This window comes from Pagrus pagrus, assembly GCF_965226575.1.
Source record: "Pagrus pagrus genome assembly, chromosome: 11".
NCBI classification, from domain to species: Eukaryota; Metazoa; Chordata; class Actinopteri; order Spariformes; family Sparidae; genus Pagrus; species Pagrus pagrus.
Window position 1 is genome coordinate 16617499 of NC_140195.1, and position 25615 is coordinate 16643113.

The 25615-nt window shown below is 41.0% G+C and overlaps 2 protein-coding genes across 5 annotated transcripts; one reads left to right on the forward strand and one right to left on the reverse strand.

Moving 5' to 3' along the window:
• Nucleotides 1–595: 595 nt before the first annotated feature.
• On the forward strand, nucleotides 596–10913 carry LOC311264923 (myosin light polypeptide 6). 4 transcript variants are annotated; one of them, XM_084366134.1, is made up of 7 exons: nucleotides 596–798; nucleotides 4568–4595; nucleotides 7644–7787; nucleotides 7942–8115; nucleotides 8424–8501; nucleotides 9244–9278; nucleotides 10341–10913. In XM_084366134.1, exons 1-6 carry the CDS (start codon nucleotides 622–624, stop codon nucleotides 9270–9272), a joined length of 630 nt encoding a protein of 209 aa, XP_084222260.1. In that variant the 5' UTR covers nucleotides 596–621; the 3' UTR covers nucleotides 9273–9278; nucleotides 10341–10913. The 4 variants fall into 4 exon arrangements, with proteins under 4 accessions (XP_084222260.1, XP_084222259.1, XP_084222262.1 ...); XM_084366133.1 differs by lacking the exon at nucleotides 9244–9278 and having other exon boundaries at nucleotides 598–798; XM_084366136.1 differs by lacking the exons at nucleotides 4568–4595; nucleotides 9244–9278 and adding an exon at nucleotides 4325–4352 and having other exon boundaries at nucleotides 603–798.
• Nucleotides 10914–13278: 2365 nt separating this feature from the next.
• Nucleotides 13279–23812, reverse strand: c1ql4a (complement component 1, q subcomponent-like 4). The gene is made up of 2 exons (XM_084367325.1): nucleotides 23102–23812; nucleotides 13279–14540 (listed from the first exon to the last, which is right to left on the reverse strand). The coding sequence occupies exons 1-2, from the start codon at nucleotides 23636–23638 to the stop codon at nucleotides 14361–14363; spliced, it is 717 nt and encodes a 238-aa protein (XP_084223451.1). The 5' UTR covers nucleotides 23639–23812; the 3' UTR covers nucleotides 13279–14360.
• Nucleotides 23813–25615: the final 1803 nt, after the last annotated feature.

Below are 25615 nucleotides of genomic sequence, written 5' to 3' on the forward strand. Positions count from 1 at the left end.
TTTCTGAGCACTTAGTATCGGTGTCAGCACCTCTGCAGGAGTCAGGAGGAGAATATCTGGTGGGCAGAGACAAAGAGAGCATGTCTTTATTTTAGAACAACCTATTATTAGCTGCAGCATGGGACTGCAGGTTATGAATGAGACACAGTATTTATGATACATCTTATAACACATCTTCACAAACATAAGATGATGTAATTTGGGCTAGAATCTGTGTATTGTGCTCGACAAAGAAACCCTTCACATTTCTGCTTCACTCCCCCACACACACTTGCATGTCTGACCCAAATAAAATCATGTGCTTGGAGTCATACAGAGGCGCCTGCTTCTTTCTATATCCATCCCCCTCGTTATTCCACACTCCACTTTTCATCTCTGCTCCTCCTACGCCTTGCTTCACAAATTCACTCACATGCTTCTCCATACCTACATCCACCTCTGCCTCATCCACCTGCCGGTCCCTGAGCATCATCAGCTTCATCAACCGGCTTCTCCCCCCGCCCCCACCTCCACAGGCTACGCACAGCTGACACACTTTACTTGGTATCTCCTCTCAGCAGCCACAGCGGCAGCTGTTCTCAGACGTCTGACACTAACTTCTGGCTGCCCAGGACATCACCAATGGCTCCTAAAAGAGAACCCTCCATTAAAAAGTCTCCTTCACCAGTGGGTCAACCCAGACTGGGTCCTCCGTACCCCTGCCTCCCTACGACTCCTGTGGCTCCAAAATCGGCTCCAGAGCAGAAACCGAGGATGCTGCGCCCCTCGGATACACCGTTTGACCCAAGTACTTTGGAGGTGAGTGGAGTCACTACTTCTTAAGACAAAGCTAATGTGGGGCACTCAGAAATTAGGGCTACGTTTACAAATCTTATTCTATTAATCAATCTTATTTCATGAATATTTATATTATATATATATATATATATATATATATATATATATATAATAGAATATTTTTTCAATAAGTTCCATAAAAACATAACATGCTGGTGATTTACAGAGCAGCTGTCTAAGTTTTTGATGCTAATAAGCTATCAGCTTCAATCTGGAATACGACAGAATGTAAAGCAAAGAAATGGGGCACTGAACGTGATGCTGTCAGTCAGTCAGTGGCCTCCTTAGGGACAAACAGGCTGTTTCTTGTCACAGTATGTACTATTTCTTTCATTGAGAAGGTCCCACAAATTAATACCAATCTCCTTCTATCCTACACACAGATCTTGTGATCGTTTCAAGAAGGAAAAATAACAAAAGATAAGTCCAAACTCAAAGAGAGGACATAGATTTTTCCACTAGATTAAAAATTTAGTGAGCTTTGACTTGACCCATTTTTCAAAACTGAAAACTGGCTACACAGAGAATAGACCTCCACAGAGTCCCGTGATTTGGATAACAGCTTGTGAGATAAGTCACAGATAGAACCTGACAAACCTGAGGCACACCATTGATTCATCATGTCACAGATATGGTACAGTAACCTTTGTCTTGGTTGCGTCTTATGTTGTCTGCTTATACAAAATAAAACGTTTAAGGCAACAAGAGTTCGAGGTTTTATAGAAAATGTGTGATTATTTTATAGTCTGTCCAGCAGCAAATTCTGTACTCCATTATTTACAATATTCTGCATGAAGTATTTATGGAGAGTAGCATGTTATGGCAGAGTAGATGGTGCTGCAGAGTCTGTTCAGAATTATAGTTTCATTTTTCAGCTTCCTCTGACGCACGTCTTTGTCGGAGCTCAATAATACATTTGGATGCATCTTTTGTAATATGTTAAAAGGAACACATGATGCTACTGGATTTCGAATCACCCCATTTCTTCAGTGCTCTGAGAAAAGAATTGTGCATTTTCTTTAAAGTATAGGCCAGAGGTCAGAGTAATGGATTATACAGACAGAAAATGTTCATGGAAGTTAGAGAAGCTCTTTTAAAACTCTTTTCTTTTTGTAAACTTTGTGATTGATATCAGGCATTTGTGTAAGATTTCCTGAATACCGACTGAAATAAATAATTGTATTAATGTATTCAATTAGTAAATATAAGATATCAGTAAATATAGTAATTTATTAAAAAGATAAGTAATAATAATGACTTTTATTTATATAGCGGCTTAAGAGTTCAAGCCAGAGAAGGTTGCCTTGTCTAAGGAGAAGACCAAAACACAAAATGTCAATATGAATGATTAGTAAAGGAATAATGGTGATAAAATAGGCAAAATCACAAAAGCAATGCAAATAAAGAGATTAAGAAAAGAATGAAATAAATAAAGGATGATACGAAGATTACATCAGTAGGTACCTTGATCAATGACAACATGCTAACATTACATAAGTCCACACCATTACAGTGTTCTCATGTCAAAGGCAGGCATAGACCAATTAGACATAACACTTTAATGTAAAGAAATGTTGAAAAAACTCAATATTTCAAACTATATTGATGCCCACATTAGACTTTGTCCTAAAGTGCTTTGGCTTTGTTGGTGCTTTAGCTTTGCTGCCATCCTCATGTGCTTAAGTGTTACACTGTGTGTCCTGCATGATTTTATAGATTGAGACTGTCCCATTTAGCTTGCGAGGATATGTGGGCCATGTTAAGATATCCGCTTCTGCTCACAGTGGGACCACAGACAAGACAGGGGGGGCCAGAGCCCCCGCTGAGCACAGACAGCACTTTAGCCAGGCTGTTAAGTGATGTGACATGAGTCCATGGTCTCACAGGCCTGTATTAATCCATCGTTCCTGCACGGCCAGACGCTCACATCCTTAATGCAAAGCCTAGCAAAGTCATTCACTGCAGTCATGCATTTATTTAGGCAAGTGGAGTCAAGATTACACAGCACAAAGAGACAAACATCCTTTTAAACATCTTAAAAATGTGTGTCTTAATCACGACACACATCAGTTAACATACAGTAGGACCCAATCGACTCGATGATTACATTGTGAGGTTAAGGGCGGGCTGCTTAAACACACCTTATTTTAAAGAGCCCCCTCCAAACATGTATTGCGACATAAAATCCAGTACTTGGAATAATAGTTTATGTCAGAGAAAATGTTCAATTACCTTGTTAAAAGGTCAAATACATTGAGATGCAAATATTAGCATTTAAAGAATGGAAGTACTTGACACAAGATGTATAAAGCTTCAGCTACAAAGCTCTAGAGCAGGGGTGCCCAAACTCTTATGATTGGAGGACCAAAACTGAAAGTTAATGGAGGGCCACGGGCCAAGAGCAAGCACCTATTATATAGTATTGAATTGTTAAGATATCACAAACAGTTATTCATGTTATAATTTCTTACTTCTTCTTCTTTTCTTTTCTTGTTTTTTAAGCTAGAAACATCTGGCAGGCCATATTGAACCTCATTGTGGGCCAACTTTGGTCCACAGTCCTCACTTTGGACAGCTCTGCTCTAGAGAAACTAGAGTCTGGTCAGTTTTGTATGTGCATTGTAGGCTTCAAATTTCCCACTGACACTAGTTGCAATATAAAATCATGCTTGTAGGTACATGCCTTAAACTCAGATTTAAGGTGAGCACAAGATGAACAGCTTCTGGATGGGGGCTTTGAGTATTTAAATCCCTTTATAATTGATATAAGGGCAGGCTGGTCAGAATAAGTGAATTAAACTCAGCTCCTAAATTCAGCTTAAAGTTACTTACTCTATGTATCAGTCACCTCAAACATAGAATAAATAGTTTAAGGACTTTTAAGGCATATAAGTCATGCAGTGTAAATCACACACCATGCCTAGATGTTCATTCCTATATATGGAGCGTGGCTGTTGTACGTCGTGCGTGCATTACGTCATGACGCACTCCCGCTCGGGTTTTCTCACCCTGCCCTTCTCTGAGAGCCGTCACACATTCTTTGGCTTGCCGACGCCTCGGACACACCTCAGCCAACACAGCTATGGTGGGTTTTTTTTTTGTTCCACTCCACTTAACCAGCATTATTCACGTTTTTGTGTAATTGAATTATTGTGTCAAGATTCTCGTTTAGCTTTCCAAAGACGTTAAATTGAGTTTGAATATCTGAATTGGCTCTGTGGTCGCTAGCGGAAGTGCAACTTTTGAGAAGCTAACGTTAGCTTACACGAAAGATAAAGTTAACCCCACTATATCCTTATTAATGTGTCCAAAGTACCTGCGAGTACACCAGGCATTGCTGTATGTGCTGTAGTCGGGTAATATCTGGCTTGAGTTGATCTAACAAACTGAAAAATATGTTTTAATGCGATTGATGTTAACCCAAGTTAGCTTTACGCTGCGCTGCAAAGGGAACCATTTTCATGTCGCTTAATTTCTCTTTGAACAGTCTGAATTCACGGAAGATCAAATCCTTGGTGAGTTTTGATTTTGTGTTGTGACATTTTCCAGATCTCGCTTGTTGTGCATGCTTTCATTCTTGCTTGGTTGAGAAGACACTTTGCCCTGTATCTCCACTATCACCCTGCTCTGTGCTCGCCTGTCATAGCAGTCGTGGTTGTAGGCTAGGTTTTCCTTCCTTATTTCCGTACTGTTTCACCACTTTCCACTTGCAACTGCTTGTCCTTTCCAGATTGAATTTAACGTGGATCAAATTCATGGTAAGTCAGCGAAATGGGGACCGCCTTAGCACAAAAACTGATGGCTATCTCCGAGTGTTTAGGGTGTGATCTGCATGTTGGTTTTGGAGTAACCTAAACTGTAATAAATGTGAATGAGAGTCGCTTTGCACTGTTGTTTGGTACGTCCAAATCAGTCATATGTTGCATATACAACGTAATAGTACTTACCAGCTTTGACCGTGTGTTTCAGTGTTTTTGTAACGTTATGTGGTCAATCATGCATTAGCAGTACTTACCCGTTCTCATAAGACAGTGGTCATTCCTGGATGTGTCCGTTTGCCATAAACTTTGCCTGTTATCTTCCAAGCGGTCCATCTCCACGAGTGTGCCCTTTTTTGGTGCTTGATACAGTGGTGGATGGTTTGTGTCCTAGGGCTGGTTTGTTTAATCATCGTTGACATAATAGGCTGTAGCTACTCTCACTCTCCTCCTACTTTCCTCCACTCCTCTAATACCAAATATGGTGTTGGGAAAAAGTCCTCACAGGCTACAAGGGAAGAGGCACATTCCTCAGAACAGGAAAAACTCCACAACAGTGCCTGAGCTTTTTTGGGGAATAGCCTTGTCCCACAACATTGGGAACAGACCACTGCCCGGATATTGTGTAATCCAACTCCACTTCTCCCTGATAACAAGATCTCAGATAAGCTTTTTTTGTTTGGCTGTTGAGCCTAACAACTACAATGGTTGATGTTAGATTAAAGCTACATTAATCAACCTTTTGATCAATGACAAGATTGCATCTTTGCTGACAGTTGATTAAGCATCAATACTCAATATATGGTAATGTGAATGCCTTAGAAGGCTCAGGTAGCTGACGGCTGTATTGACTTTTCAGCAGTGCTGTAAAATATTGATGTCAAAGCTGTGTTGGCAAACAGTAGGGATGTCAGATTAAGCATTTGAAAGTTTTTGAAAGCACATTTTTCAAGCTTACTGCAAGACCATGCTGCCTGATAGACTCTACCAGACGCTAAATCGGGTAAAACTATTAACTTAAACCAAGTGAAATATTTACACACTAATCTTTTGTTTGCTATCATAAAATGAGTTATAATGTTAGAGATGACATGAATCTGTTACAGACAAGTCGTATAACAGTATAAGTTGAGTCACATTCGAGGTTTTTGTTTGATGCTTTGGCAGGCGATGGACTGAAAAGTTATTTCCTGTTTGTGAGCTTTCTCAGTTTAAAGCCTCCTGACAGTTGCAATAGCAGAAAAAAAGGTTGATTCATTACGTCTGTGGTTAGGGTTATCAAGTGAAATTACTGAACATTTTGTTGGTTGTGGCATTTTACTCAAGATTTTTTTTTCCAAGCATGAAGATCAAGGGCAACTTTTAGAATTGTTGGGGGGTCAGAAATACAGCCACTGTAATGTAATTGTTTAAAATATAAGTTAACTGTAAATACACTTATCTTGTTGACTTTAGTGAGTGCTTCTGTTGACTATTTAAAGATTTTTATCTGTTGTTGATGTTCAGTGGAAAATCTGATTACTTCTGTTTAGACATACAGCCTTTAGGATGGTCTCATTTTCTTCAAGATAATACATCTCTTTAAAAAGCTACATTATCTTTATCTTCAGAGTTTTAAAAACAGTCTTTAAAACTTACTCTATCCATATTCTGGTTGTTCTAAAGCTTTATTTATGCTATGGCATGCATAGTTACTACTACACTTATATGCCTTCACCTGTAGTTCCAAAATATCATTACATATCGATTCTGAATATTTGAAAAAGTTTTAATACTCATTTTCCACAGTATCAATAGGCCTGTACCAGCTGAGCTTTCTCTCTCTCTCTCTTCTCTCCGAAAGCAAGTTGACACATGCACTGCTGCAGTGCCCACATAGATCTGCCTCCTTCCACTCTTCTGACTATGCTCAGTAGTAAATTAGTTTAGATACTGTTCTTGATGTTATGCTTAACACACAGTACACAAGCCTTGTTAAATTTATCTTTTTATAAAAATCTAAATATCATGCCCTCATATTGTATCAATACTTTTTATGATTTGTATCAAAATGAGAAATTCCACTGTCATGACAACACTATTTGATGCTTTTGGAAACTTAATCCATAAGTGTTTGCATGTTCAAACTACAACAAGGATGACAGAGCATGTAGTATTTCACTGATAAAGTTGTTTAACCGTGTGTTGATTTGTTGTGGACAAAATCCAAGACTGACCAGATGACTGACATAAATAAAGTATTTGTTGAATTGGGGAAATTAGCTGGATGTTTGCAATGTTAACCACAGAGTACAGAGAACAAATTGTTTTTAGTGATCGCTTCCACTCTACCATGCAAATGGATTAAGGTTGGGCCAATGTAAAAAATTCAAACTGGTTTTGTATCCAGCCAACTGGAACTTTTAATCGGGAGTACTAAATTTACCCATCGGTGTTGCATGTGACTCAGTGGCTTCCTCTCACTATGTCCCACTGTGAAAAATTACTTTTTGATTTTCCACAACGTCACAACTTACAGTTAAAAATGGCAGTTTAGTCAGTTTACGTAAAGTCAAACCGGTTGACAGCTCGTACACATGACTGGATCAGCAAAACCGGAAGCCAACCAACCCTAAATTGTAAATAGTAATGACATATTGATTTTAAAAATTCACATTTCAGCTTTGAAATGTAAGTTTTGAGTGTTTGAGCAAAGCATGCCTGTGCAACATGAGTTTGGGGGTACAATTTGTCAGACATGTATTATCCTGGATAGGCCAGCAAGAGATATCTCACCTATAGTGGCCTTAAAGACCTACCCGGGTTAGTCATTCTGGTGCTTTGTGCTCTGCCTGCTCAGATAACCGCTTAATCACTTGTCATGATCTGTGCCTTCTCTAGTCTGCTTGTTCTCACTTTCTTTCCCATCTGTCTAGCTCTATTGTTTCATCTATTGTCATTTCACTTCTTATCTCCATATAATTCCTACATACATGTCTGCTTGTCTCTTCACCTCTGCTATAATTCATACCCATTCTCTAATTCGTCGTGTGTTTGTGTATCCTGCAGAGTTTAAGGAGGCATTCCTGCTGTTCGACAGGACAGGAGATGGGAAGATCAGCTACAGCCAGTGTGGGGACGTCATGCGGGCCCTGGGACAGAACCCTGTCAACGCTGAGGTGCTCAAAGTCCTGGGCAACCCCAAGGCTGAGGGTGAGAGGAAAACTAGGATATATATGTCTTTAATGTGCATAAAACATGTAATTGTGCTGAAAAACACTAGCTTTTCTCTCTTAATCTTTCAGTGATAACGTTGCACTGCCCAGAGACTTGCCTCCTATAATTTGTTTTTCTTATCTTTTTGCAGAGATGAACCACAAGATGCTAGACTTTGAGCAGTTCCTGCCCATGTTCCAGGCCATCGCTAAAAATAAAGATCAGGGCTCCATGGAGGATTTTGTGGAGGGATTGCGTGTCTTTGACAAGGAGGGCAACGGCACAGTAATGGGAGCAGAGCTTCGTCACGTCCTCACCACGTTAGGCAAGTTCCATATTTATCACCCGTGAATGAACATCTCTGGATAGGTGGACTATTTTTGGGTTGATTTCTTTTATACACACCATTTACATTTTTCACTGACAGCACAGTACTGTAATCGCCATAATGGACAGTATCAATGCAAAACTAATTTACTGAAAACTTGATGTGCATGTTTGTAAATTCATTTGGCACTGTGAGGTATCTATTTTATAGGATTATCTTAATCATTTTCTGTATTATTCATTTTTCTGTATGTGTGAAATCCTTTTTTTTCCCACCCATGTAATGTGAAAATGTTCCATTTACAGGTGAGAAAATGACAGAGGAGGAAGTGGAGACGCTGTTGGCGGGGCACGAAGATGCAAATGGCTGCATCAATTATGAAGGTGAGAGTGAAGAAGAAACAAGAACAAAATGGGATACTTGCTATAATCAGGCCGATGATGTGTGACAGTGTTGTTGCCGTAAATCTGCAAAGTATTCAATTTAACCATCATACCCAAGAAACCTTGGTCATGAATTACACTTTGTGTTCTGTGTTTATTTATGTGTGTAAAGTTTTGTTCTTTAGGGGTGTGACGATTCTGAAACTGAGATTGAAGCAGCAAAACAATTGTCCATGTTCTCAAGTTGTGGTCCTGCAAATACTGTGAAAAAAGACACTTCTCCCCTCAAACCGACCTGCTCCTCATCTCAAAACCTGAGATTTCTCTCTCAGTCTGTGATAAACAGCTGTCTGTTTTTGTTGCCTGACTGCATGCTACATGGTGCATTTAGGGGCTGCTCGTAAAGTACAAACAAGTCCATTCACATCCCATGATTCAAATACTTTTTGCTGGTTTTGACAGGTTTTAGGTTTTTTATTTATTTTGTTTTCTAATTTAATTTATCAAGATTATTTATGAAAATGTATGTAAACGGACTCTTGGATTTGGAGAATCGTTGCACCCCTAAAGTCCGAGTTATCTAAAGGCAATTATTGAAAGCCCCCTTAACTATTAAACTCGAGTGTCTATTAGGTTACTGTCTACTGTCTAGTATGTGTTTTCTTTACACTTGTGGACTGATTTAAGAGGCCATGTATAAATGTCAACTGCTGACAGTGTGTTAACTGTTCTTCCTCCGCAGCATTTGTCCGCCACATCATGTCGGGCTGAGGGCTGGTACGGGCATTGGGTATACAATGAGATGGCACCTCCAGGCTTTCCTGCATTTTAGTTGTGAAATAATCCACTCCCATTAGGCCACCCTAACACTAATCAACTGTAGTGGTGCCCTTCATATTGGCAAACAGAAACAATGTGCCGTTGTGAAGTAGATTTGACCCGTAGGTGTCTGTGGGAAAGCCTAGCGGTTCCTCTCATCTTTAGTCCTGAGGCTTTGACCCATGTGTAGCCTCCCTGCTGTTCTGTCTCTCTCCTGCAGCCCTCTGTCTTGGCCCCTGGCTGCAGCATGCCCCTCTGCATGTGTCTGGGACTCCCCTCAGTTTATGAGGGGATATGGTGGACACACAGGGAAGTGACTGGTCTCATTCAGAGAAAGTCTGGTGGCCACTGTCGAATTATCTGATGGGTGTGGAGGTCACAATGCCGGCTCTTCTAATCTCATTTGCATGTCATTGGTGCTATTACAATACGCTTTTTTCCTCTGTTGGTGTTAGAGGTGTTGCTCTTTTCATAGACAGATCAAACAGTTTCTTACATTGTAGACATGTTTTACATTCAAGTACAGCCACCAGCTTTGGGAGAGTGGACCAGTCCCTTTTTCTACTAACCAGAGAATTGCAATGAGTTGCTCTTGTGCTGATTGTTTTCTCCTCTGTACTGATGGAAGCTGAATTTTCAGCTGGCCACTCTCTGACTGGAGTGTAGCTCCCCTTGATCTTCTCCCCTTTTCTCTGCTTCTCAACTAGAGGAAAGCAAACAGCGAGGATGGCTTCTCTAACCAGCTCTTCTTGGATTGTAGACACGGCCAAATGCTTTGGCTGAATAGGAGATAGAGATGATTACCTCACCTCTTTCTCTCATACCTTCCTAAACCCTTCTTTTTCCTATGGATGAGCAGAATATAGGGGATCTGCCTCCAAATACAGCACCTCCCACCCAGCCTAACCAAAGCTGGATGAGGAGGGGGAGCCTTGGCGCCATATGCTGTAGTTGGAGGGGGTCTCTGCCAAGATCTCGACCATGAATCTAACATTTGTCTCTTTCTCGCCTCTTTTACAGAACTCGTCAGGATGGTCATGAACGGGTGAAGACAAAGAGCATCCTGCTTTTTTTTTTTATCCTGTCACACATACCCCCTTTTTGCAGTTAGCTTCTACAGTCCCCCTTCAGCCTTTTCCATGGATTAGTTCCACCTTTAATTTAAGAAGTGCCTTTACATTCCTTAAAAAAAAAACACAAATGACTCGCAATTGCTGTCAGGTCCATTCACACGTGACCAACTTGTATGCATTCAGGAGTCTTGCATTGTGCTTGCATTGTTTGCAATAACATTCCAAGATGCAGCACTTAAGACGACATAAATTGATCATGAAAAACTGTAACTATTGATACCAGTGTGTTCAAGTTGGATGGGACATTAATATATATATACGTAAAAACTGTCGGCGACTTACTGTATCATTGGCTAAGACTTGCTTTGGCTGAGGAACTTGTTCCTCCTCAGATTCTGCAGATAAGCAGTATATTCAAAGCCATACTGTCATTAGGTAGAAAGAGACATTTCAAATGGGTTCCCATTGTTTTAATTCACCCCAATTTTGTTGCTAAATAAATGTGTTTCCTGAAAACGTATCTTGGTTGTTTATTAACAGATTTGTTTGATTCAATAGAATAAGGTGCAAGATGTGTGACAACCTTGTCTTAATAGGTTGTACACGAAGCGTCTATGTTTTTCCTTGGACACAAGAGGGCAGTGTTGCTGCTGGAATCTGCTATGTTAAAAAGCACACTAAAACTGTCAAAATATACACTGTATAATGCAAGAGTAATAGCTTGAGCTGTTCTTCATGCTGTCTTGAGCCAAAGAAGAATTTAATCATGAGTCTATGCTTTGGTGCTAGTCAAAATAATCCATTATTGGCTGTTGGAGACAATGTTGGTTTCTCCTGATGGATTGCCAACTCAAATTTTAGCCTAAAAATATTTTATACTTTGGCTGCGTGTGGTCAATTTTTCAAGATATGATTTGGTGACAAAGCACCAGGATATGAGCAGTAGAAGGCTGTTTGGTGGCTTCCTGACCTTTTCTTCATTTTCTTCACAAGCAGCCACAACTATTTCCCCTCATTAGGCACCACAGCTAGTGGAGTGTGGAGCTTATGTGTGTGTGTGGGGTAAGGTTCAGGAGGGTGTCATAGTCCACTGCTGAATAGGTTGTCCACTAATTACTTGGTGTGTGTGTGTATGTGTGTGGTCGATGGAAGTCAAGGCTATTGATTATTTTAATCCTCCTATTTGTGAGTCTGTGATCCTCGTGGCTCTGCATTCGACAGGGGAATCACTAATGGGCCTCAGCGCAGCCTGTCTCAGACCTCTCCCCGTCCAATTAACTTTCAACTGGAATCTGCCAGGAGAGAGAGCCGGGGGCTGGGCCCAGGCATGGCGCGGCTACATCCCTCTTTCTCCGCTCAGGAGCAACAGATTCTCCAAATCCTTTAAGTCTAGAAAGCCATCCGCTCTCTACTCTAATTAGACACTATCCCTTTTTGCCAATAATCTAAGATTCATTCTTTTTAACATGGAGATGATGTCTCTCTTTGGTTTAGGAAATGCTAAAGTACCTTTATGGAAAATATATAATAAACTGGTCAAATGAAGTGTAGAAAACGACATACTGCAGAAATATTAATATTCTGACTCTAGCTTTATATTGCACATAGCTGAGATTTGTAATAATTGTTGGTTTTTATTTATTTTTGCATAACCATCAATGAAGTGACACCCAGTGTCAACATATATGGTGTTTATCATTTCACACCATGTTAAAACAGTTTATAGATGTAGATTCATAAGAAGGGAGAAATCCTCATTCATTGATTTTCACGCTTCAACTAAATAAACAAGCTCTTCGTTTTCATAACTGGATAAACTGAATAAACAAACTGACCTTAGAGGACAACACAATTTCATATTGCTTTACTTTGTTTGTATTTGGCGGACCCTGCCACCTTTCTAGCTTCAAACAGTGTTCTGGGGACCTTATTTCCTCCGCGGAAGGGTTATTTATGCAGTTATGGAAATAATAAATATTTCTGAGTTTTTATTATTATCAATATTGTAGAGTTCTGAGTATCTGGATTTATTTTTCCAAACTACATAGTGCCCCTTTTTACTGAAAGTCTTTGGGTTTACAGGCTGTTAGTTGAAACAAAACAAAGCATTTGAAGTCATCTCAGTCCCTGAGAAATCGTAAGGCCAGGTTTGACTTTTTTCAGACATTTTACAGAGCAAAAGAAATGGTGATTAATCATGAAAATAATCATTAGAAGGATCAGTAATGAAAATATTTATCAGTGGCTGCCCTAATCAAATTTAGGAGTTGATTTGGTGTTCTATTTCACATAGCACTGTAAATGTACTGAATGTATGCAGAGATGTAGGCTGGAGCACAGCATGGCGTCACTAAAATCACTAAGATTATCAATAAATTAAGAGACATGTACGAGTATTATTTAAGGCAAAATTCTAACCAACTCCCTGTATGCATTTCTTGTTATATGTGGGCTTTCCAACAAATTATCTCTGTTCAAAACCCTGATAAACAATGTCCAGCCTTATCGAACACTGCACCAATTTAGTTTGCTTGTACAATTGATCACTATATTGTTACATTTAAAATGGCTGGATTTTGCAGATCCTGGGTGTATTATAAGCTCAGATCAATACAGCGGTATTAATGTTTGTGTCTTCGACAGTGTCTTAAGACATATTGGAAATCCATGTTGTAGCAGGCAGTAACTGTGGTCCGCCACTGTTGATTCGCCACTGTTGCTTCGATCTCGGATGTAAGTCCACGCTTCCGTGTCATACATCCAATTCTGCGAGTGTTCACTCCAAATTAAAACTGAAAAAGTAGTCCTTGTGTGTGTACTTACATGAATTAACCCTGATCTTCACCATCCCAAAACAAGAACACAGACAAGGTAGGTATAGATATTTTAATAGCAACTGTCTAATCAACCTATTCAGCATACCAGATAGCCCATCCGGGGGTCACTGTGTTTATACATATGATGACAGGATCTCTCAAAAATAAAGTACTAAGTAGGTATGGCAGTGTAATTACAGTAACGTGCCTGTAAGGTATTATACAACATTTGGTGTAAATAAAACACTGCAGCTGCTTCATTATCTTACAGTTTATCCACTCACACATACTGACATACCCACACACACTTACACACGCAAAACATATTGTCAGTAATGCACTTGGCAATTAAAACTTCATCACACACAAGTGTCATTCGACTATGTTTTGTTTTATCTTGCTGTGTGATGTCCTGCGTCATGAACGAACAGGAATGACAGGTCAAACATCTGTGTTTATTCAGATGGCCTTTTTTTAAATCAGCCCCAATGCAGGGTGAATCACAACAGGGGCTCTATTCATTTCATCTGGTGGAATTCGCTTGAGGGCAAAACGAAAAAAATTTTTTTTTACAATGATGATTTGCAAAATAGACAGCAGGCCGTTTGATCAGAGGTCACTGGAATGGAGAGCAGAAATGTATAAGACTGGAATACAAGTAGGTGTGCATTTACCTCAGCATAGTCATCTTTGATTAACGGCACCCTTAACACCATTATTGCGGTAAAAAAAACAATTAGACTGATGGTGTTTGTTATATTCTCACGATGTCAGTTAATATGGAACACATCAAAGTATTTTTTAAGATATTTCAGAGCCACAACGTGCAATTGTTATGTGCACCTATACTGTACATCTTCTGGTATTCATATTTGCACACAAAGGGCTCCAGTAAATGCAGTTGCTCATGATGCTTGGCTCAAAATCACACAACTCCACCTAATTCCACTTATCTCTGATTTTCACTCAATCCACACTTCACTTTTCTGTTGTAATCTCAGTGTCTGCATGTGTGTGTGTATGTGTGTATATTTGTGTGTGCACATGCAGGCATTGTGTGCACGCATGTCTGTGTGTGCGCATTAATTTGCATACGTACATGTGAGTATTTCCTGTGTGTGTGTTTGTGTCCGTTCTCCGGGGTTTCAGATTCAGTCTGGGTAGATGAGGAAGCCGGAGAAGGTGCTGTACTTGTTTGTGTTCCCTCCGTGGACCTTCCCTCCGTCCAGCTGCACACACACCTCATCGCCCACGTCCAAATGCAGGATCACACTGTTGGAGGCGTAGTCGTAATTCTGATCAGCGTCCTGAGCGATGGCGCTGGCTCTTACCTGTCACCCACAGAGGACACACGCATTGACAATTAGAACTTGGACAAAACTGAGCAAACACTCACAAATGTCAGCGCCACTTGCTCAACAGCTCACTCTGCAGCTCCTTACAACAAAAACTACCATATCTCAGTATATTCTTTAACACGCTAGATATTTTTCGCAGGATGGGTCTAGATTACTTATTAACCGCCTTCAAATGAGAGACTCATGTGCATGACATCACCTCCACATACATGTCAGATAAACAGATGGATGGGGCTGTGACCTGTGACCCCAGGGGTGGACTGAGAACGCGGCCACTCTGCCTCTTATTGATCAGCTGTGGCCGGTGGCTCAGGACAAAGATGCCGAGGATGGAGATCTGATTGGGTTGTGGATATAAGCGGACTCACTGGGGACAACAGGTTGTCTATGGGGAAACTGGTTCAGCCGAGAAACGGCATCACTATCTGCACCAGCTATTGACCTGTTGCTTATGATCCCGGCCCAGCTCAATATGCATGATATCGAGTGGCTATGCTGAAGCCAGACAGTTTCAAATTTGCATGCCGCATGTGAGTTTGGTCTTATTGACCTAGCGGCAGTGGATCTTTACTTGTTTGTTAACACATTTAATTGGGTTTACTCATTGTAGAGATTTAAATATATACTGGGCTGAGTTGCAGTTGTAGAGGAAACAGAATTTGTCTATACAATTTTTCGTTTAATCAAAGAGGCAACATACAAAGTATTCAGTGTGTCACTGCCTCATTAAAAACATTTAAAGCACCATTATGTAACTGTTTTACCTTAAAATAACAGCTTCAAAACCATTTTGATGGTACAGTGTCTTCGTATAGGGTGCTTTAAACTGGGTTGTGTATGTAAAGGGCCTTAGATAGTATGTCAGTCTTGCAAGAGACTCATGAGGCCCAAAATGTATTGTATGATTGAACAACTCTATTTTCAACTATTTATCTTAAATAATATACAGGATATAGAAAAATGATGTACCACACTTTAAGATTCTAGTCTAAATGTCGCTAAAGTGTCCGCAAATGTTTTTAACAAATGCAAAAAAATTGCAGAAAAATATATTTATACACTAGATTGCATTCCTAAGAATCTCCTGAGCAGGATGTATCAATAATTCTGGTGTAGCCGCTCCAATCATCAGGCATATGTCAGCCATCAGTGGCCTTGTGTCTGGCTCAGTGTCCATCTACGCTGGGAGCACTCAATCTGTGTCAGCAGCCAGACGAGCCACGCACATCTCCATGACAGCCACAGAATATGATCTGCAACTCAACTACCATCATGTCATTCCCATCACTGGGGCCCCTTTCTCCCCAATGAGCATGCATCAATTTGAAAACAGTCAATCGCCGAGCAACAGAGCCTGAATTACTGTAACTAAAAAAATATGCTCTTTTCCCCCTGCACCGATCCATTCTGCCCTCGCCTGAGCACATTGTCTACCATCTATCAACCCTGGAAATGTGTTCAATTTCCTGGACACTATCTGTAGGTCTCCTTAGATTAAATGCAGGTCGTGGATGATGCATCCAAAATACAGTATGTTAGTGACCAGTGAAATGCATGTCCCTGTCCAGTCCAAACCAAACTGATTAAGGCAGCAGAGAGGTAAATCTCCTGAGGCCTCACAGCTCAACAACCAAGCAGTGAAACCGAGCACAGCTATTGCTGCTCTACCACAACAGTCTTGTTTCATTAGATTTCAGATACTGTAGTCCTCAGGGGTGTTTTTAAAATGGCTGTATTTCTCAAAGCAAAGCTGTTGAGCTTTTCTCGTTTTAGCGGAGGATAAGTGTGCACTGTAAGCCGCAATATGTAGAAGAAGTTGAAAAAAAAATACAATAAAGAGAACTTGGTGAGGAGGTAAAAGTAAGATACAGTAACACCTGTCTGGAGTGTGGAGAAGTGAAAGTCTGGACAGAAAACCAGAAAGCTGTATATTTAGAGTTGCACAGTATTAGATTTTTTGCCGTTGTCTGACATACCGATATTTTCAAACTAGTGCCGGTTAATTTGGGCATCCCTACTGTACATTAATAAACTCATGTATATAAATCACCTGTGTATTGTGGAGTATATATTGTATATAGCTTTTTAATGTCACCTCTCTGATTTCTGTTCTTTCTGTTCTTTATCGATTTTCTTGTTGTACATGTTGTCTGTCTGTGTGCTTGTAAGATGTGAATTTCCCCCCAGGCACCAATAAAGATTAAACTAGAATGGCTCTCAGTAGAGCGCATACCTCCGCCAAGGCCCAACAGTCCCCTTTAATTCAATCAAGCCTAATCCAATATCAAACTCAATAGCCCTGTATCACTCTTAATTTTAAACCACCTATGACAGCTTTAAGATGTACTCAAATTATACACAATATCAGCCACCTTTATATGCTTGACTTTTTTCATCAAGATCTATGCATTGAATTACATCTTTTTTCTGTCACTTTACATGTATACAGTTACCGTTTGTTGTATCCTAATTCCATAATCCTATTACATGTATTCCATTACTCCCAAAACCTGCAAACATACCAATAAACAAACAAACAAACACGTGTAAAAACATAACCTCCTTGGCAGAAGTAAGAAGCTGAATGACCATGTTACTGTAGGTTTCATGTAAATGTAGTGTACTTCATTGCATTTCTGTCTCTTAGACATTATGTTCATATACTAGAAATTTGCTACATCAAGTTTGTTTTGAAAAGTTAAATAAAGTCGATTGAAACTAAAATCTAATTTGGCTAAAAAAATCAGAAAGATGTGGACAGTACATCATACAATATTTAATTTCCCGTGGTTATGACAAATGACAAGTGTAACCAGTTAGATTATTTAATAAAAAATATTCTAATGTAATTTGAAATCCTTTATATTTATATCTATCCATGTTATATTATGTGCTTTAGAGCCAAATCTAAATTCATAAGCGCAAAAATTAATTTCTCTTACCACAGTCCATATAGCTAGTGCTTGAATATAATGTTAATAGTTATCAGTACATGCGTAAGAATCTCTTATAGCAAGTACAAAATATATATTTAGCATTTAGAAAAATCTAAGCGCCTTGCTATAAAATCAGGCCTAAATTTTTTCCAAAACGATTTGAGCAAACAATGTTACCCAAACAGCCCAATTAGTGTAATTAAACACTGAATTCAATTTACCCTTTCTTAGGCCCTCATAAGACCATCTCTCACATAACGGCACCAATCCATTGTCATCTGTAAAGGTTATATTGTTGTTCTGCTTGACATGTGTAGTGACAGCCAATATCACATTTGCATCTTTGGCTGCAGCTGACAGTGATGCTGTTCTTGTGGCTTCCTATTGACACCAGGCATATGTCATCTGGCTCATTATTTTGGCCAAACAGTGTAACGGAGGGAGATGTAGGGAGATCTTTCCCCCTCAGGCCTTCTCTGATTCTCATGACTCAATGCATGCAAGTGCAGCTGAATTCTATACAACAGAATAATATTCATCACTCAGCCTACAGATCATTTTGCCAATGTGTGATATATGAATTGATGCTTTGGCTGATGTTCCTGTACATTGAGGTATAATGCAAGCCATCCATTAATGCATATAACAGACGGAGAGGCATGAGGGAGTCATGGTGGTGGGATTAGGACTGGAAGCCAAGAGAGGAGATGGATACGGCTGAAGGACACAGCCTGATCCGTGTGAACCAGGCAGCACACTGTGCTGATCCTGGAGCTGGAGAGGTTGTGAGCCGTGAGGCAGGGGCCCCCAGGGCTTGCCTGGGGCTGTCTCTGTCTCCGCCTAGCCCTTTCATTATAGGGCCTCCAGTAAACACGCCTGGGAGCAGAGGGGGCCACAGGCGAGGAGGATGGAGGAGAGTGGGGGGAGCAGCTGCAGTGTCATTTTCTATACAAGTGGAGCCACGGCGCAGAAGACAGACAAGGATGGACTAAAAGACGGGAGAGGGAGGAAAAAAAAAAACAAGGAGCAGAGGGTGGAGGAAGGGGGGGGGTAGAGTCACAGACTGATCAAGCGAGGCTATTTTGTGAGACCAGGGAGATGTGGTGGTGCTATATGAAGTCTTGTTTTTATCTGTGGTGCTGTGCTCCACTGGTAATAAAACTGACAGGATTCATTCACTGTGATATACTGACCTCTTAGAGCGGGGACAATAGAAAAGTAGCTGTTAAACTTACCTAAGGGACTCCAGCACATGGCAGGAGGGTTGGGGACGGTGGAGGGGGACGTGGGGTGATGTTGTGAAAATAGAATATTTATTGAATAGGTTGTCCCTCTCCTCTGGGAGCCCAGGGATTACATGGCGACAAGCGACTGTAGCGTTGAACCGTACCTTAGATTGCTATTACCTGCCATTCAGTATTACAGTCTGTAGTCTGCTGCACTGTAATGGTGAAAGGGTTGAACCTTTTTCTAATTTCTGGTTCATCAGAGGCGCAATATGATATCTTATTTTGATCTCTTACGGACTAAAAATACAACATTTGACTTGTCTTCACCGAGCACATTCTGCCATGTATCTAGCCCTTTCTTTCCCCTCGCTCTGAGGCTAATTATATTTCACCTGTAGCATATCTATGTCTCCAAACTGGGGGAGTTAATACAGGTACTGGTCATTACAGCAAGTGATGACATTTTAACACCACAGTGTGAAAGAGCTTGACCTTTAAATGAGCTATTAAAATAGTCTATGACAGGTAAAAAAAACAAGGGGGAGATTAAATAGGAGCTGAGCCAGGATCTATTTGTCTACACTGTATTGAGATTACATATATACATATACAGCTCACATAATAGTTAATGAGGGTAAAGGGGGAAGTTCTGTGGGGTGTACATGCATGACGTATTACCCTTCAACGCAGAGCATGCCACCATTAGCAGACTGTGTTATTAACATTTGAAGCTGGAATATTAAGTAGGACACAGCTCATATATCCTCGACAGTGAATTAAGGATAGAGTAATTACACACATTTATAAGAGCAGTGACACAGATGAGAAGTGCATTTATAATCATTTATATTTAAAGAAATCAATATTCAATCATTAAAAATGTAATATGTTACACAGCTGCATTAAAATGTCCAAAAAAATGACTTTTGTTGTATATTTTGTTGACTTGTGTATTTAGATTATCCTAAACATTACTACAGTGTTCAAAGCGAGAGAAACCAGTAATTTTGCCCACGGTTGCCTTTCGCTTTAACTTCTGGGAGAGAGTCAGAGTGTGAGAGAGAACGTCAGCGTACGAGACTAAACACAACGTGAAACAACATGTTCTCACTTCTAACTCGTCAAATTCAGCAGCTTGGTCAGTGGCCTCAAGCATCAAACTGTGACACTGATCTACCCCTCTAGCTTCTGTTGTGCACCTGACAAGTTAGGTCAAGTTAGCACTTATACTTTATATGCAATGTCTCAGTGAGACTTTCAAAAGAAATGCTCTGTGGTCAAGTAAGCAACGATATGTAATAAACAATGTCAGGTTAGACTTTTAATATAGTGTCCTGACAAACATTTTTAAATGTTATTAACATTGTCAAAAGGTCGCAGTTTAGTAAAAAAACCAACAAATAACTATTGGGTTAGGCTGAGGCAAAATCAACTACTTGGTTAGGATTAAAGGGGCACTAGGTTGCTTTGGAGAAGAAATTCAAACTCAGAATTTAAGTACTTACAATTTTAACTGAAATAAACAAGCTGTTCTCAGAGGAAACAAATGTCCCCAGAACACTGTTTGAAGCGAGAATGTATTTAGTTTGTTAGGCATAAATCCATCAATAAAGATTTTTCTCTTCTGATTAAAATCTCTACCCCAAAACTACAAAGTGCATCTTCAAGCAAAATAAACATTACTTGGTAAGGATTAGTCGAAATAAACTACTTAGTCAGGATTAAGTCAAATAAACTACTTGGGTAGGGTAAGGCAAAAACAAAAAATGCTTGGTTAGGTTTATGAAAAGGGCAAAAGTGGTGTAACATATGTTACGTGACATCACCTTTGACATCAGTTATGTAATTTACTAATGTTCATTTACTTATGTTACGTACAAGTTACACATTTTCTTCACTGGTGGTCATAAACACGACATAAACCCCAGTTTCCGGAGGGAAAGCCCCATGATTAATAATAATACATAATATTTACACATTGTGTCTTTAAGAATCATAAGATTATAATATGGATTCATCATCTTATCAAATTTGGCAACCTGTGCCTTGTGTTTCATAACAAGAAAATGGTGTCACAGCGTTGAGCAATCATTCGCATCACAAATTGTGATTGTACTGTAAGTCCATTACAGTCTTATTACAAACATGGAAGCAACTGAAGTGTGACCCCCTTCAATCACAAATCCCGACTGAAGCCCTGTCATGCGGCAATGATTTGTGAAAGTTAGATTGAGGTGTAAGCAGGTAGGCTTTACCGAGAGGGGATTTAGTGAAGGTAATAGGTATCGGATCTATAGGAATCCCATGGAAGCCCTGTCACAGTCAGCACATCCTCCTGAGATCTGATACCACACTCGTCACATGACACAGTCACAGTCCAACAGCCAATGCAGTGTTAACAAGGACTTACACATCAGAAACTCCCAGAGGAAATCAACTGGTGTCCACGATTAATTCATTTACTGCTTTCGAACTGTTTCTCTCCGCACTTTGGTGCAGTCTATAAACCAGTTTTGTCTCTCTTTCTGGCCAGCCTTGATCACTTGTCAAGCCGAGACGTTTTGAGTAGGTGTCCATTGGTCATCGCGCCTGATCTCATCCTGGCCTTCACCAGCAGCCTCCCTGATGCCTCGTCTACCAGCCCACTGTCTCCACACCTCCATTAAGTCATCCATCTTCCTCTGCTCCACCCCTGATCTCCCCATCAACTCACTTGTCTTGTTTTGCTCCCCCACTTTCACTGTCTCTCCAAGTGGACGTCTCGGTATGCCCCCGTCATGTCGAGTCTCTTGTGTTTCATTCATTCTCGCTGAATCTGTCTGCGAGTCCTGAATCTTTTTGGACTGGCTGCCTAACAAAACCAAGGTTACAAATGACCTTATCCGTTGAGGTGTAAAAGTTACAACACAAGCGTAAAAGAGAAAGTGGCAAATTTGTGGCTGTGGCTTAAGAAAAACCCAACAGGCAGAGAAAATCTCCAATAAAGCCTCAGCACCTACGGCGAGGGTAAAACAGCCCATTTGGTTCTACAATCGGGAATGCAACTTGTACGACATACTGCCCATTTAGTAAACTCCTGCCACTGACTGACAGATAGAGTACCCACCTGCCTCAGGGCTTCAATAACTCCAAACATGATCAGGCATTCGGCAGCACTTCATTTACACTCCACTTTCATCTAACATAAGCTCTGTTTGGGCAGATCCCTGTGAGGTGAGAGCTCTATCTACCACAACTTTAAGGAGGCCACCTGACAGGCGTCAGACGGACCTGGGTGAAGTTAAATGATTGAGTTGAGCGAAAAGATAATTAATGGAGAATCAATGAACAAGCTTGGGAGGGGTTAGGAGAGGAAAGTAAGGCGGGTGTTCGGGGATCTAATCTAAGGTGTGTAAATTATTAAGCAGACTAAGATGACTTGAATGACAATATAGGACATTAGGCTGGCAGCCTTAAACACATATTCACCAAGCATAAGCAATCAAACGATGATTAGTGAAGAACGACTTTAAACATTTCACCTAAACTTGCCATCTAAATCAACCGTATTTGCGGTCGTGTTGATGAACCAGCACAGCATGTCTGAGCCTACATCAGCCAGTGTGCACTTGTTTAGACAGTCCTTGGCGCACTGCATGTCTGGAGAGTGAGGTCTGAGACGAGAGCATTTGCATTTAAGGTCCTTGATGAATGAATGAATGCGAAAAGCAACTTGAAGAATGTTTCCTGAATTTGGAGTCCTCTGATGAAATCCCTGTGATTTATCCCACCTCTCCTCTTCCTCTTCCCCCCATCAGCCCCTCTGTCTTTAATTAGTGTCTGGGGAATGAGGGAGTGGATGAGTGGACTGTCAATTTTACATTCATTATTTATTTAGCTGAGGTGTAAACTGACTGGTCCGCGCACTGACAGACATTTCTCCGGTGCTCTTTTGCACTTGTGTTTAGGCGATAATCAAGCTCTGTGTATGATACTTACTAATTAGACTGTTCCTTTTGGTGGCAGCGGCGGCGGTGGCGATGGCTGCATTCTGCCACTTGTCATTTAGCGACAGCACATGTGGAAATGCAAATATCTGTAGCTGTGATTTTGGGCCGTATAGCATGAATTCCCCTTAATGAGGAGAAAGAGTGCTATTTCATTCGTTGGTTGTCATGTTGCCACATGCTAAGTGGAATGTGCTCTGAATCTGAAGAGCTCAATGCAACAGAGGTGAGTGTGAGTCAATGGCAGCACAGAATGGTTAAAAAAAAAAAGATCCGTTGCATGGTCGTGTGTGCGCATACATACAAACACATACATACAGTACAGACCCTCCTCTGTCAGCACATGTTCATGCATGCACATACTCACACATACGTTTACTTACCAGTCCGTTCTTCTTCAGGTCTGCCCACATGCTGGTCCCATCACCCCCTCTCATTAGAACATGGTAGGTGAAGAAGTAGATGCCAGGCAGAGGACAGGTGAACTTGCCAGTGCTGGGCTCGTAGTAGTTACCTACATTGGTCACCACATCATCAAATTTCAGTATTTCACTCCCCTCGTGCTGCTTACGTAGGCCCGCGTAAAAGGCGATTTTGGGAGTGTAGAGCGAGGGAGAATAGCCACCAGGACCTGGACCTGGGGGCCCCTGTGGCCCTGGTTTGCCAGGAGGTCCCGGTTCTCCTTGAGGGCCAGGGATCCCTTGAGGCCCACGTATCCCTGACTTTATCTTCTTCCCAGAAGGATCCTGGGGCAGTGGAGATACAGCTGTCAACTCCTGGCCAGGCTGAGACGTACTGTGGGGGTCACATACCATCCTGCAGGTTCCCAGCATTTCGTAATGGCTCCCTGCATTTCCGGTGTTCCTCCCTTTGGTTGTGTGGACCAGCAGGGGAATGGCCACCAACAGTATTAGAACCATGGCCACACCTACAGCAGCTCCAATGACACGTTTCCTGCGGCTGAGCCGCGAGGCGGCCAGCGTCAGGAAGTCCTCTTCCCCCTTGGCTGGAATAGTGCCGGCCAGGATGAAGCTTCTCAGAGAACCAGTATGGTATGAAAAGGTGAAGAGGGATGTTGGGAGGAGTGGAGGGAAAACAGTGTATCACTGGGCTAAGTATGAGAGAGAGAACAAAAATGGCAGTAAGGTAGCCAGGAGGGAAATAACTGGATCCTAGAGAAACAATAAAGATGTCCAACGGACCAGGAGCAAGATTTAAAATGGGGCCTTTACACACCACAGCGTTTAAGAAAATAAACACAAAAATCTGGACGTGTCAGATTTGTGGTGACACACTACAAAAAACATAATCTAACTGAGCAGTTAGATCCGTTCACCTTTTTGACTTCCTGTGTTGTCCTCCAGTCAGTTTAATTTTCAGCATCAGACAGAAACCATGACTGGCACTGAGAGGGCTGTTGTGAGAGCGGAGCTTGTTAAAAGTGTGCTGGAATGGGGGCTGATGTCAAATTCAGCTCATTGAGGGGGGAGTGGAGGGGTTGTTTGTTTGCTTGCAGAGTGATTTACAGCTTTTTCAGAAGAGAAAAATCTTTTTTCGCGCCCCCCCTTCGAAGCACAGGATCTCACTTCATGTGGACGTCTCACTTAAACCCATGACTGCAAGTGACAAAAGTTCATCAGAGATCTTTTCCTGACACAACCATGTTATGACTCCACACTTCTATCTCGTTTCCACCGTCCACAATAAAAAATGAACCGTTTTCAGGAACACTGTTAACCTGGATGTGCTTTTGAAAGATCCCTCCACCTCTTTATATCTGGAAAGATGAGCAAAGAGAGCAAAAGGCACTCAATTACTGATTTGGCTTATTAACCACTGTTATATACATAATGTAACTGTAGTGTTAAGGTAGAGAGGATTTATTGAAATGAAATTATAAAGATAAATATTAAACGAATATTTGCACAAATAAATAATATAATATTTTTTTCTAGAAATAAGATAAATAATAATTTACATTTTTTACAGGTGACACACGTAAAATGCGTAAAGCGTGTATCTACAGTGCGCCAAAAGCATGTTTCTGCTTGAATTAGATCCGTTACAAGAAACAGAAAAAAGTCAAATAAAAACTCACCATCGGCTCTTTATAATCCGAATTATTTTTGGAGAGGCTAAAATTCTTCTGTGTATCGGCTCAGTCCGCGTCCCACCAACAAAATGACTGAAGGACTTTGGACCGCCGGAGTGCCAAATGGAGAGACGGGGAGCCGACGGGCGAGCAGGAGATGCCAGGAAAGTGATGAGAGTTTCTTAATCAGCGCTTAATCCCCCTGTTTTCTCTCCAGGTGGTAAATGGAGTTTGAACGGCGCTTACTTCAGAGGAATTGAAGCCTGGTAAAATACCTGCTGGAGCACTTTTTGACGCACTTCCAAATGAGGGACGCGCGGCAGTCTGACGCTCCCATTCAGAGCGGCTGTGTCCACTGTACCGCTTATCGCAGTGTTTGGTCCATGGGCAGTCCTAGTCGACACCTGTTAGAGCTCTCTCTCTCTCTCTCTCTCTCTCTCCCTCCCTCTCTCTCCCTCTCTCTCTCTCTGTCTCTCTCCCCCCTCTCTCTCTCACTCCTTTACATCATACCAGCATTTTATTTTTTATTTTGCTGTAATAAAAAACTGCAGTTCAAAGCTAAATTTATAGATTTGGACACTCAGTGACAGCCTATAGCGAGGGCTAACATCCACTCCTGACTTTGTATTCTATCAAATTTGTCAGCCACATCAAACAGCGAATGCATTTCACTGTGAGCTGATACAAATTAGGGCCAGACTGCACTGATGCCTCCCATCTGGGTCTTGTTAGCCTGACATTCACCTGTTGTTAGAGGCAAACTCTTTGCAAGCAAAACGTTTGATAAAGCGCTGCGAAACGAAGG

What these genes read in the sequence shown, in the direction of transcription:
- c1ql4a (XM_084367325.1), bottom strand. Translation starts at nt 23,638, where the DNA reads ATGGTTCTAATACTGTTGGTGGCCATTCCCCTGCTGGTCCACACAACC. An exon ending in ACCTGAAGAAGAACGGACTG is followed by an intron (nt 14,541 to 23,101) that starts GTAAGTAAACGT and finishes TGTGGGTGACAG; the next exon opens with GTAAGAGCCAGCGCCATCGC.
- LOC311264923 (XM_084366134.1), top strand. Translation starts at nt 622, where the DNA reads ATGGCTCCTAAAAGAGAACCCTCCATTAAAAAGTCTCCTTCACCAGTG. An exon ending in TTGACCCAAGTACTTTGGAG is followed by an intron (nt 799 to 4,567) that starts GTGAGTGGAGTC and finishes TGTCCTTTCCAG; the next exon opens with ATTGAATTTAACGTGGATCA. An exon ending in TAACGTGGATCAAATTCATG is followed by an intron (nt 4,596 to 7,643) that starts GTAAGTCAGCGA and finishes TGTATCCTGCAG; the next exon opens with AGTTTAAGGAGGCATTCCTG.